At 45.5% G+C, this 12,039-nt stretch overlaps 1 protein-coding gene across 12 annotated transcripts in view; it reads right to left on the reverse strand.

Annotated features, from left to right (window-relative positions):
• Nucleotides 1–12,039, reverse strand: part of SPATA6L (spermatogenesis associated 6 like) — a 64,254-nt gene that overhangs the window by 18,236 nt on the left and 33,979 nt on the right. For 10 of the 12 annotated variants that reach the window (XM_046022942.1, XM_046022943.1, XM_046022944.1 and 7 more), the window contains 3 exons: nt 11,262–11,386; nt 6,022–6,099; nt 1,870–2,112 (listed from right to left, as the gene is read on the reverse strand). In XM_046022942.1, coding sequence (XP_045878898.1) covers nt 1,870–2,112; nt 6,022–6,099; nt 11,262–11,386 — 446 coding nt within the window. Of the gene's footprint in view, nt 1–1,829; nt 2,113–6,021; nt 6,100–11,261; nt 11,387–12,039 lie in introns of all 12 variants that reach the window. The other 2 variants (XM_046022947.1, XM_046022941.1) reach the window with 2 other exon arrangements.

The raw sequence follows: 12,039 nt of genomic DNA on the forward strand, positions 1-12,039 counted from the left end.
GTTATGTGTGTCTTCTACCCCTGCCAGTCCGCTGATCCTTCTGGATAAAAAAAAAAAAACAAAAACGGCAGGTTGTCACAGGGAGGGATCACACTCTATTAATAATTTCCAAAAATTAAAAATAGGGATGACTGACATGTACTGAGCAAGTCCTCTGCACGAGACATCTTTGTATGACTTTCCTTTTTTTTTTTTTTAAAGATTTATTTATATATTTGTCAGAGGGAGAGGGAAAGAGCATGAACAGGGGGAGCAGCAAGCAGAGGGAGAATCAGGTTCCCCGCTCATCAGGGAGCCCGATGTGGGACTCGATCCTAGGACCCTGGGATCATGACCTGAACCAAAGGCAGACGATTAACCAACTGAGCCACGCAGGCATCCCTTTGGATGACTTTCCTGACAATGACTCTAGGCAGCGAACTTCAGCTAATCATAGTTATTATTTAATTTGAATTCCCTCTTTTTTTTAAAGATTTTATTTATTTGACAGAGATCACAAGTAGGCAGAGAAGCAGGCAGGGGGGTGGGGAGGCAGGCCCCCTGCTGAGCAGAGAGCCCAATGTGGGGCTCGATCCCAGGACCCCAAGATCACGACGCGAGCCGAAGGCAGAGATTTTAACCCACTGAGCCACCCAGGAGCCCCAATTTGAATTCCCTCTTTAGGGACACCTGCGCAGCTCAGTCATTTAAGTGTCTGCCTTTGGCCCAGGTCATGATTCTGGGGTCCTGAGATCAAGTCCCACCTTGGCTTTCCTGCTCAGCGGGGAGCCTGCTTCTGTCTCTGCCCCTCCTCCATGCTTGTGTGCTCACTCTCTCTCTCTCTCTGACAAATAAATAAATACAATCTTTAAAAAAAAAATGAACAGATGAATGGATCAAGATGTGGTTCATATACACAATGGAATATTACTGAGCCATCAGAAAGGATGAATACCCATCTTTTGCCTCCACTTGGATGGAACTGGAGGGGATTATGCTAAGTGAAGTAAATCAAGCAGACAAAGACAATCACTCACTCTTATGTGGAACATGAGGACTAGTGGGGAGGATCACAGGGGAAGGGAGGGAAAACTGAAGAGGAAGAAATCAGAGAGGGAGACAAACCATGACTCTGGGAAACAAACAGAGGGTTACAGAGGAGAAGGGGCGGAAGGACAGGGCGACTGGGCGGTGGGTGATGAGGGCACGCGTGTGAGGAGCACAGGGTGTTATATGCCACTAATGAAATGCTGAACACTACGTCAAAAACTGACGATGTACTCTGTGTTGGTTTGGACATAATAAAAAATACAGGGCACCTGGGTGGCTCAGTGGATTAAGCCTCTGCCTTCGGCTCGGGTCATGATCTCGGGGTCCTGGGATCGAGCCCCGCATCAGGCTCTCTGCTCCGCAGGGAGCCTGCTTCCCCCTCTCTCTTTGCCTGCCTCTCTGCCTACTTGTGATCTCTGTCTGTCAAATAAATAAATAAAATCTTAAAAAAAAAAAAAGTAAATTTAAAAAATACATTAAAAAATAACAAATTAGGGGCGCCTGGGTGGCTCAGTGGGTTAAAGCCTCTGCCTTCCGCTCAGGTCATGATCTCAGGGTCCTGGGATCGAGTCCCGCATCGGGCTCTCTGCTCAGCAGGGAGCCTGCTTCCCTCTCTCTCTCTGCCTGCCTCTCTATCTACTTGTGATCTCTCTCTGTCAAATAAATAAAATATTAAAAAAAAAACAAATTAAAAAACAATAAAATGTTTCCAGTTTAAAAAAAAAAGAATTCCCCCTTTATTTAGTATCACCCACGTGTTCTTACGGCCCAGCCTTCCTGGGTTTTCTCCTCATTCGCACCTTCACACTTTCAGACTCTGAAAAATAATTCAAGGCTCACGTGTCTCACTACAAATGGAGGTTTGCTTCCCCCGGAGAGCCTGAGGTTATTTCCAAGGTTCAGCTGAGCAGGCTGGTCATGAAAGCAGCGTCGGGCGGAAATGGGAGAGGGCACGCGGGTTTGCATGCTTTGGGGCATTCTGTTGAGATTACTGTCCTTTGGCTTCCTCTTTGTATTATTTAAGGGGAGTTTGGGTCCATCTGTTGCAGATAAAGGCCTTCCTGAGTTATTATATATTTCTTCCTGGAACAAAAACAAGAAACGCTGTTTTTAAAAATGGAAAATGGGGGGGGGGCCTGGGTGGCTCAATGCGTTAAGCTTCTGTGTTCGGCTCAGGTCATGATCCCAGGGTCCTGGAATCGAGCCCCACAATGGGTTCTCTGCTCAGCCAGGAGCCTGCTTCCCCCTCCTTCTCTCTGCCTGCCTCTCTGCCTACTTGTGATCTCTGTCAAATAAATAAAAAAAGTCTTTAAAAAAAAATAAAAATAAAAATGGAAAATGGGAGAAAAAAGAAAAATTCAATCGGGATAGAACTGTATTGAATGGAACTTTGTCTAACTCAGGAAGAAGACTGAACATCTCAGATTTGCCAAACGTGAACTTAAGAAAGAGTGTTCTCGGGACACCTGGGTGGCTCAGTAGGTTAAGCCTCTGCCTTCAGCTCAGGCCATGATCTCAGGGTCCTGGGATCAAGTCCCACATCGGGCTCTCTGCTCAGCGGGGAGCCTGCTTCCCCCTCTCTCTCAGCCTGCCTCTCTGCCAACTTGTGATCTCTGTCTGTCAAATAAATAAATAAAATCTTAAAAAAAAAAAAGAAAGGGTGTTCTCTCCTTAGTTTTTCTTCAGCTCAGCTTAACATCACATATTAGGCTGACATCATATATTTCAAACAGTGAAAAGTTTTTGCGTTAGGAGGAAGATGCCGCCCTCATCACAGATAGATGACTGATGAGGGGGGCTGAATCGGGCACACATTTGGGCCCAGCAGTTTCACGTCGAGGAATTCATTATAAGGAAATAACTATGTATGTGTGTAGCTATATTCTTTTTCGTTTTTATTTGAGAAAGAGAGAGGACAGGGCAGGGGCAAAGGGAGAGGGAGAAGACGTCAAGTCCCCATGAGGGACTTGATCCCAGGACGGTGAGATCATGACCTGAGCTGAAGGCAGACATTTAACCAACTGAGCCACTCGGGCGCCCCAGCTACAGACATTCTTATAACCATTCAAAAAATGGGAAATCAGCTATACTGGTAAGCAATTTCCTCTCCGCTCCAAACCCACGTGGCTGGTACTCAGTTTTGGGATACCGAGGCAAACCCTTTTGCTCGCCCCGAGATTCAGCACAGGCCCCACCACGAGGAGGCGCCAGAGGGAAGCGGCAAACGGGAGGAGGAAGCCAGGACTCCCCCTCGGAGTTCGGTCCTCTACTCCCGTCAGCGTCACCCCTGCCACGGGGCTTCCCTGTGACAGGCACACAGGGCCAGTGGTTAGTTTTCGCCCCATTAACCCCAGACCCGGCCTCAGTGCGCCCCGCTCAGATCTACCAGCACCAGCCGGCCAGAGTCCCCTGCTCAGAGCTTTGAGTCCTGCCTCAAAGGGACAGGGAGTGGGACCCTCCCTCCAAGCTCCAGAGGCACCAGCAGTGCGCACTGTCCCTCCAAGAGGGCTGAGTCCCACTCATCCGAGCCCCAACTCTGAACCCCTGAGGAAGCACCCGGGCAAGCAGCCCCTCCCCTCAGCTCTGGTCCCACCTGATCCCACCTGTTGGGGGTCATCTGATCCCACCCATCATCTGATCTGATCCCACCTGTGTGGGGTCTCTCCTTCAGGCCCTTATGTCCCTAATGACCCCACCTCTTCCTCTCGTCCCTCAGCCCTAAGGGATGGAAGCCGCTTCCTCAAGTTACTATGTCACTTCAGTGTCCTCTTTCACCCTCAGTCCTTCAGTCCTTTAATCCCCTTTGGCCTTTAAAAAAAAATTAATTAGATCTTTTTACTAAAAAACAGGTGTGGTTTGCTTCCTGACCAGACTCTGACTACTGTATCAGTGAAGAACCCAACAAGGAAACCACTGGCCAAATTATGGTACGTCCATACAACGGCCAACTATGAAGCTGTGAAAAACTGCCTGCCCTAAGGATACTTACGGATGTGAGAAACGGGGCACCTGGGTGGCTCAGTCAGTTAAGCTTCTGATTCTTGGCTTCCGCTCAGGTCATGATCTCAGGGTCATGAGATCGAGCCCCACCTCGGGCTCCACGCACAGTGTGGATTCGAATTGAGATTCTCTCCATCTCCTACTGCCCCTCCCCCTCCTCGTGCTCTCTAAAATAAATAAATCTTTTTTTTTAAAAAAAGGATGTTAGGGATGCCTGGGTGGCTTAGTCATTAAGTGTCTGCCTTTGGCTCAGGTCATGATCCCAGGGTCCTGGAACTGAGCCCTACACCGGGCTCCTTGCTGGGCAAAGAGCCTGCTTCTCCCTCTGCCTGCCACTCTTCCTGCTTGTGTTTTCTCTCTCTGTCAAATAAATAAGTAAATAAAATCTTTAAACAACAACAAAAAGATTGTTAGAAACATGTCTGTGGAGTATTAAGTGAAAAAGGAAAAATACAAAATCATATGCAGTATTGCATGATCCCAATCTTTTAACATTAAAATAAATGTGTGTGTGTGTGTGTGTGTGTGTGTGTGTGTGTGTATACAGAAGAATATACTCCAAAAAAAGAGTCATGCTCATCTCTGCATAATAAGGATGACAGGCAATTTTTATTTTTATTTTGTCTGGTTTGCTTATCTGCATTTTCTGGTCTTCTAAACTAAATACTTTTGTTATAAGGAAAAAAACGATAAGAGGTACTACTTTAAAAAGTTAAGACTTAATGGAAGACCGATATTAAGAGGCCAAAACAAGATTAAAATGACAGAGTAGAAGAGAGAGACAGACTGAAAAAAATCACTGTGTGGGTTGCCTCGGTGGCTCAGTGAGTTAGCCTCTGCCTTCCGCTCAGGTCAGGATCCCAGGGTCCTGGGATCCAGCCCTGCATCGGGCTCTCTACTCAGCAGGGAGCCTGCTTTCTCCTCTCTCTCTGCCTGCTTTTCTGCCTACTTGTGATCTTTGTCTGTCAAATAAATAAATAATCTTTAAAAAAATAAAAAATAAAAATCACTGTGCACCCATATCAGATTGGAGAAAATAGTGGGCAAATAGGGAGAAACTAAAAAGCAGCCAATGCGGGGGCGACTGGGTGGCTCAGTCAGTTAGCATCCAACTCTTGATTTCGGCTCTGGTTGTGATCTCAGGGTCATGAGATTGAGCCCCACATCCAGCTCTGTGCTCAGTGTAGTTTGCTTGGGATTCCCCTTCCCTCTTCCCTCTGCCCCTCCTGCTCATGTTCTCTCTTTCTAAAAAATAAATTTAAAAAAATTTTTTTAAAATAAAAAACAGCCAATGCCTTCCAGAATTAATAGCTGGCCTCCTGAGTTGTGATGCCCAGAGGACTGAGGGCTTTGCATGGATCAGTGACCCTCTGCATTCGGTAGCCCTTAACCCATAGTCTACACTTTCAAGGACTTTCCAGGCAACATTTGGGATGGTAAGCAAAGCCCCTGAAGAAGCTTTACAAAGTACATTCATTCATTTTCCATGTTGTTCTAGGAGATACCTTAAATGGTTAAAAATTATGTACAATAAGGTAAAAAGAAACACTGAAAGCAGTCAGCATGACAGAGAAATGGGAGGGTGCTCAAGGATGCCCCAAGGCCCTTGGTGATCGCCAAAGACAGCCCACAAATACAGATCTGTGCTGTGGCCTCAGGAAAAGAACGAAGGGACGCTATTATTCAAAGGATCAAGGGTAAAAGTCACAAAACAGTAACAAGAAAGCTAAGGCAGCCGCCTTACATCAAACTTGTGATTTTAGCTTTTGCATCTCTTCCACCGATGAGACCATGATGAACACCTGTCAAACGCACTCGGTCAAATGTGATAGGGCTGAGGAAATAATTTGAATATGGAAATTCAAACCCAGCAATAAATATCCAGGTTTCTATTCATCCAGTTGCACTGAAACTTGGTAATGGGCTAAAATTCTTTAAGTCTGTGGAGAAAATTCCTGACAGTTCTATCACTGGGTTCTTGGTTATACTTACAGGAAATCTGTTTCTTTGCAGAAACACACGTTCTCTGATGGCTGTCCTTGTGGAAAACTCTATTTTGGGAGCAATGCCCTAAAAATAAAACAGCATAAAAGAAGCAAATAAAATTATTGGAAATAGATTTTTGGCCCACACCATCTAACCTGAAAGCATGTAAGAACCTAATTACTTTTTTGTGCGGTTGGCATAATCCACACATATTACCTACAATATATACATAACAAATATATATATATATGATGAAATACTATTCAGCCTTTAAGAAGAAGGAAATCCCAACTTTTATGACCACATAGAATAATCTAGAGGACATCATACTAAGTGAAATAAGCCAGACACAGAGAGACAAATATGGTGTGCCTTACTTATGTGTGGGATCTAAAACAGTTCAAACTCATAGAAGCAGAGAGGAGAATGCTGTTCCCAGTAGGGGCTGGAGGATGGGGAAATGGGGAGATGGTGGTCAAGGGCACAGTTTCAGTTAGTTATGCAAGATGACTAAGTTCCAGAGGTCTAGCTGATGTGCAGCAATGTGACCATAGTTAATAATACTGTACTGTAAATTTGAAATTTTCGATGAGGGTAGATCTTATGTATCCTCACTACAGGAAGGAAGGAAGAATGAAGGGAGGGAGGGAGGGAGGAAGACAGAGAGAGAGAAGAGACACAGAGAGAAAAGAAAGAAAAGGGAGAAAGAAATCAAAAGGAGAAGGGGGGCAGGAAGGAAGGAAGGAAGGGGGAGGGAAGAAAAAAAAGAAGAAAGAAAAGGCTAAATGAGTAATAAGTGATGGATAAGTTAATTAGCTCGATGTGGCAATTATTTCACATTGTGTATCAAAACATCAAGTTGTAGGCCTTAAATGTATACAATATTTATCTGTTGATTATACATCAATAAAACTGAAAAATAAAACATATATATAAGAAGAAGAGCTACGCCCTATGTAACATCCAATCTGTGGCAGGCCTTTTGACCTGCGTATAACGACCCATCCCATCCTCCCAACAACCCGGCGAGGTGGAGCCTACGGAATCTGGACTCTGTGGATGAGTAACTAAGTCAGCTGACCGCTGGTGACGGCTGGGCTGGTCGCTGGACCCAGGCGCTCTGGCTCCAGCGTTCATGCCCTTAGCTACTCTCTTTAATGCGCTGACCCGTAGAATTGAGTGACATTATCTGGGAGGAGCGATACCCAGAGGCCCTCCTTCCCCACCTGCTTGCTTTGAAAAACGTGCTTTGTATTGTACCAAATATTTATGTTCATTAGCTATATTCCTAAACTCTTCGTTTTGTTTCATTGATTGGCACTCCTGTCTCTGACGGGTACCACATTGAATAATGTGCACGTGCACACGGACGCACACGAGTGCACACAGGAGCACACAGACACCCACAGACATACACACGCACACACAGACGGACACAGACACACACAGACACACACGGGTGCACACAGGAGCACACAGACGGACACAGACACACACAGACACACACACACACACACAGATGGACACAGACGCACACGGGTGCACACAGGAGCACACAGACACACACAGACATACACAGACACACACAGACGGACACAAATGCACACTGGCGCACATAGACATACACAGGCACACACAGATGCGCACAGGCTCACCCAGGCACACACAGACAGACACACACACACACACAGATGAACACAGACATACACAGACACAGGCGCACACAGACGCACACGGATGCACACAGACAGACACAGGTGCACACAGATGCACAAGGACACACAGACGCACGGTCAATGGTAATGAAGAACAAACCACTGACACACGCCATCACATGGACGGCTCGCAATGGCATTTTTCAAAGTGAAAGAAGCCAGTCTCAAAAGGTTGTAGACTATGATTCCATTTACGTGACCTTCCAAAAAAGGCAAAACTTCTCGTCCCCTGATGAAGAACAGACCAGCGGCTGGGGTAAGGGGCTGTCCGAGCCTGAAAAGTCACCACCTGAGGCACCGACTTGCGCCGCTGTGTCATCGCCTCTCGGGGAGGCCGTGTTAACCCCCGAATGACAGTATGACAAACTAGAACCGCTCACATCATGTACTTGCCTGTTCTTCCAGGCAGCCTGCTAAGCCCTATACACAGATTTAACCCTCATTTAACACGATGGGGGAAGGACTAGGATCAGCCCATTTTACAGGTGAGGAAACTAAGGTACACAGAGACTAATTTACCCAAAGTCACAGTCACTGAGCAACAAAACTGGGACTGAACCCAGGCAATCGGGGTCCAGCCTTAACTTCTGCACCTGTAGCTGTCTAGCTGGCCTTCAGACCCCTGCTCCACGTCGCCCGGAGAGGAAGAAGAGGGTGCCCTACCTGCCAGGAATCCACACCCTGTAACACATTCTTGTTCATCTCCTAGAACCTCGACCCCTGACAAGGACTTACAGACAACAAGGAGGAATGTACTTTCTTTTTCACAGCAGTACTGATTTTAGCTTAATAGTTTAGAGCTGAAATTTACAGGTTCTCCCTTGTCCAGCTTCCTTAGCAACAGGAGGAAGGTGCTAATGGTTAGGTCAACAAACAGATTTCACAGTACAATTTTTCAAGAATTCCAACACCAAAGGAAAAATGAAATGATTAACTACAAGCTAATAATTAAGAAATAATAATATTCTTTCTGCTTACTTTACAAAGTCAGTCTTCACCTAACAAGAAAAATTATATTTTTTAAAAAATTCTTGGGGCACCTGGGTGGCTCAGTGGGTTAAAGCCTTTGGCTCAGGTCATGATCCCAGGGTCCTGGGATCGAGCCCTGCATCGGGCTCTCTGCTTGGCGGGGAGCCTGCTTCCCTCTCTCTCTCTGCCTGCCTCTCTGCCTACTTGTGATCTCTTTCTCTCTGTCAAATAAATAAAATCTTTAAACAAAAAAAAAAAAAGAAAAAAGAAAAGAAAATTCTTGGGGCTCCTGGCTGGCTCAGTCGGTAGAGCATGTGACTCTTGATCTTGGGGTCGTGAGTTCAAGGCCCACGTTGGTCAAAAAGCTCAGTTTACAAAAAAATCAAATAATGCAAAAAGCCCAAACAAAGCAAAACAAAAAAATTCTTGACCTTGCCAAGGAAAGGAAGGAGAAAAAGCTGTCAAGGTATCAAGAGAAATAAAATGAAATGTGGAAATACAAAGAAAAAGTCACATTTCTATGGAGAAAATAAGTCTAATTTTTAATGAAATAATAAGAGAAAACAAATGAATGATTTGCCTGACTGGTACACATAACCCACACTCACGTTCTACGATATTAATGAAGAGAAAGTGGACACTGGCTGACAGAAATATGAGAGAATCAGCTTCTCACAGCGACCAAGCATGCTGATTTTGAAGTTCGAGAGGCCAGCATGATAACCCTCTCTGGGAGGTTTCAAACACATTACTTAAACTCCCCGCGCCAGCTTCCCCAGCCACGAAACGGGAAAAGAATGGCAGCCACCTTGCAGGGTTAAGGAGGACTGAACAAGGTAAGTCATGTATCAAACTCAGCATGGTTCCTGGCATCGAGTGAGCACTCAGTGAAGGTCAGCCTTCATTAAAACTATGCCAACTGGTTTTGTTTTGCCTTCTAGAACATTCGAGAAAAACTGATCTCCTCTATCTTTTTCCAAATTGTTTTAAACATAGTTTCATTAACTTTACTGATACTTTACCCCTAATGCATGAGAATCTTTCCCTGCAGTTTTCAAGTCCTTTCTCTGATGATTACCTGCGTTTATGAGTCATTAAATACAACTTCCTATATGTTCGTCTTCCTACTTGTGCTCACAAAGTTAAACAGAAATGACGTTTGGGAGAAGATAAGACTGTGTGTTTCTCCTCGTCTTGATACCCAGCTGGATACCAGCCCCGTGTTTGCAGATGGCTTTGACTTGATAGAAAACTCAGGCAAACCACAGTTAATATGAAGAGTAACCCCCACGTGATGGGCACCGGTTTTTATCCTTTCAGCTGTGGATACAAGTGACAGATAAAGAGAGTATCTCTGAGGGGCAAAAATGGTGTCCGTGATCTTCACCAAATCATCATGATTATGGAGGGTTTAAAAGTTATGCTCATTAGCAGTTCGGAGGAGGACAACTCTGGATGATTGTTTGCTGCTTGAAATATTAGAAGTTCTGTCACCACAAACATCACAGAAACAAGGGTCCTTCGTGTTACAATTCTGCACTGTACTCTCCACCAAACGGGAGGCAATGACATTTTATAAGATTATAACTACAGCGATTCGTGGGGGAGTAAGAGCAGGGGTGAGTACTGAATAGGCTTTTTAAATTCCTAAAGCTGTGGCCCTTCCAACAGAGGCCCTCTGAGTAACATAAAGGTTGAGGAAACTGTCAGAGCTGCTGTGGGGTTAGAAACCACCAGAGATACCATCAAAATGAATATGCTGAGTTTGGGTTCAGGTAATGCCCCCAAAACAGACTGCCACGGGAATAACTGCTGTGTCTTTCAAGATCCTTCCGTAGTCTCACTGTGAACCTCTGTCCCTTTCCCTTCCATTAAGTGGAGACTCTGACATCTGCCTTGGCTGACAGGAGAGCTATCACGAGGAAATAACATGCCAGAGGAGAGGCGCCTGGGTGGCTCGGTGGGTTAAAGCCTCTGCTTTCGACTCAGGTCGTGATCCCAGGGTCCTGGGATCAAGCCCCACATTGGGCTCTCTGCTCAGCAGGGAGCCTTCTTCTCCCCCTACCCCCCTACCCCCGCCTGCCTCTCTGCCTACTTGTGATCTCTGTCTGTCAAATAAATAAATAAAATCTTTAAAAAAAATAAACATAAAAACATACCAGAGGAAAACCCAAAAGCTCAAAAGAAATGAGAGGCGGCATTATTACTCTCAAGACTCTATTTGCTTCCATTCTCACTACAGAAACAATGGTTATGATTAAATAAACTGGCATCAAATCTTTCCATTAATCTGCAGGAAGAGGAGGGGGGAAAACATCCTTAGAAGTAAGTGACAGTATGAACAAGGCAATGATTTGGCCTGATAGGTTAAGACACCCCCACCTCTCAGATCAGCAGTGAGAATCAGTATAATTCGGGTTTTGAATGGGCATCTAAACGGGGCCTCTAGGGGTACCAACTGAGATGCCGTGATCTGCCCAAGAACAAGCCCTATCAGAAATAAGATGTCCAAGTCCCAAGAGTCTCTCCCCACTGAAGTCCAGCTGGGCATGAACCACTTACCGGAAACCCCGCGATGGTCTTCATGAGCACCTCCCGGCACATCCCAGGGAGCGAAGGTGTCAGCTTGGGTTCAGGGAAAAGGAAATCCCGTGTGTTTTCTTCATAGCAGGCCAACTCCTCCCACACTAGAAAGAAAGGAGAAGAGCCATACGTAGATTTACATTCTCAAAATGATCTACATTCCCAGGTTTAAAAAATAAAGGCTCAGACAGGTGACAGCTCAGATGCGACTCAGCTAAAAACAGACATTTTGATCAAAGCACCTGTTACTCAAGAGGTGGAGTAGAAGAGACTTCTACTCCTTCTTATCTCACGGATCATTTTTTAAAACCTTCCCAAGTCATAAGAGAGAACAAGAAAAAAACTAAAGGATTGCTCCGCAAAACAGAACAAAGAGAAAAATCTCTTTTCATCCATCCACCCGCCTGTCCATCCATCAATGCATCCACCCATCCTTTCCTTCAACAATGTTTTCTAAGGACACATCTTGGGCCAAGTCCTAGGAATAGAACAGGGACAAGGCAGACAATGCCCCATTCACCCAAAGGTTACAGCGTAGACTGGGGGGTGGGACGGTGGAGGTCAACGTGTCCTCTGAAACAGAGATATCAGCACCCCCGTGGCCCACAGAACAGCCAAAGCTATGGTTCTTAGCAGGGCTGGTACCAGCCACAGGGTCATTTCTAAAAACTTGCATGTTAAGATTTCCTGCGATGTTCAAGACGCTCCTTACGTTCAAGATGCTCATTCATGATAAAAATGTTCAAGACGCTCCTTA

This window comes from Meles meles, chromosome 11 (genome assembly GCF_922984935.1).
Source record: "Meles meles chromosome 11, mMelMel3.1 paternal haplotype, whole genome shotgun sequence".
NCBI classification, from domain to species: Eukaryota; Metazoa; Chordata; class Mammalia; order Carnivora; family Mustelidae; genus Meles; species Meles meles.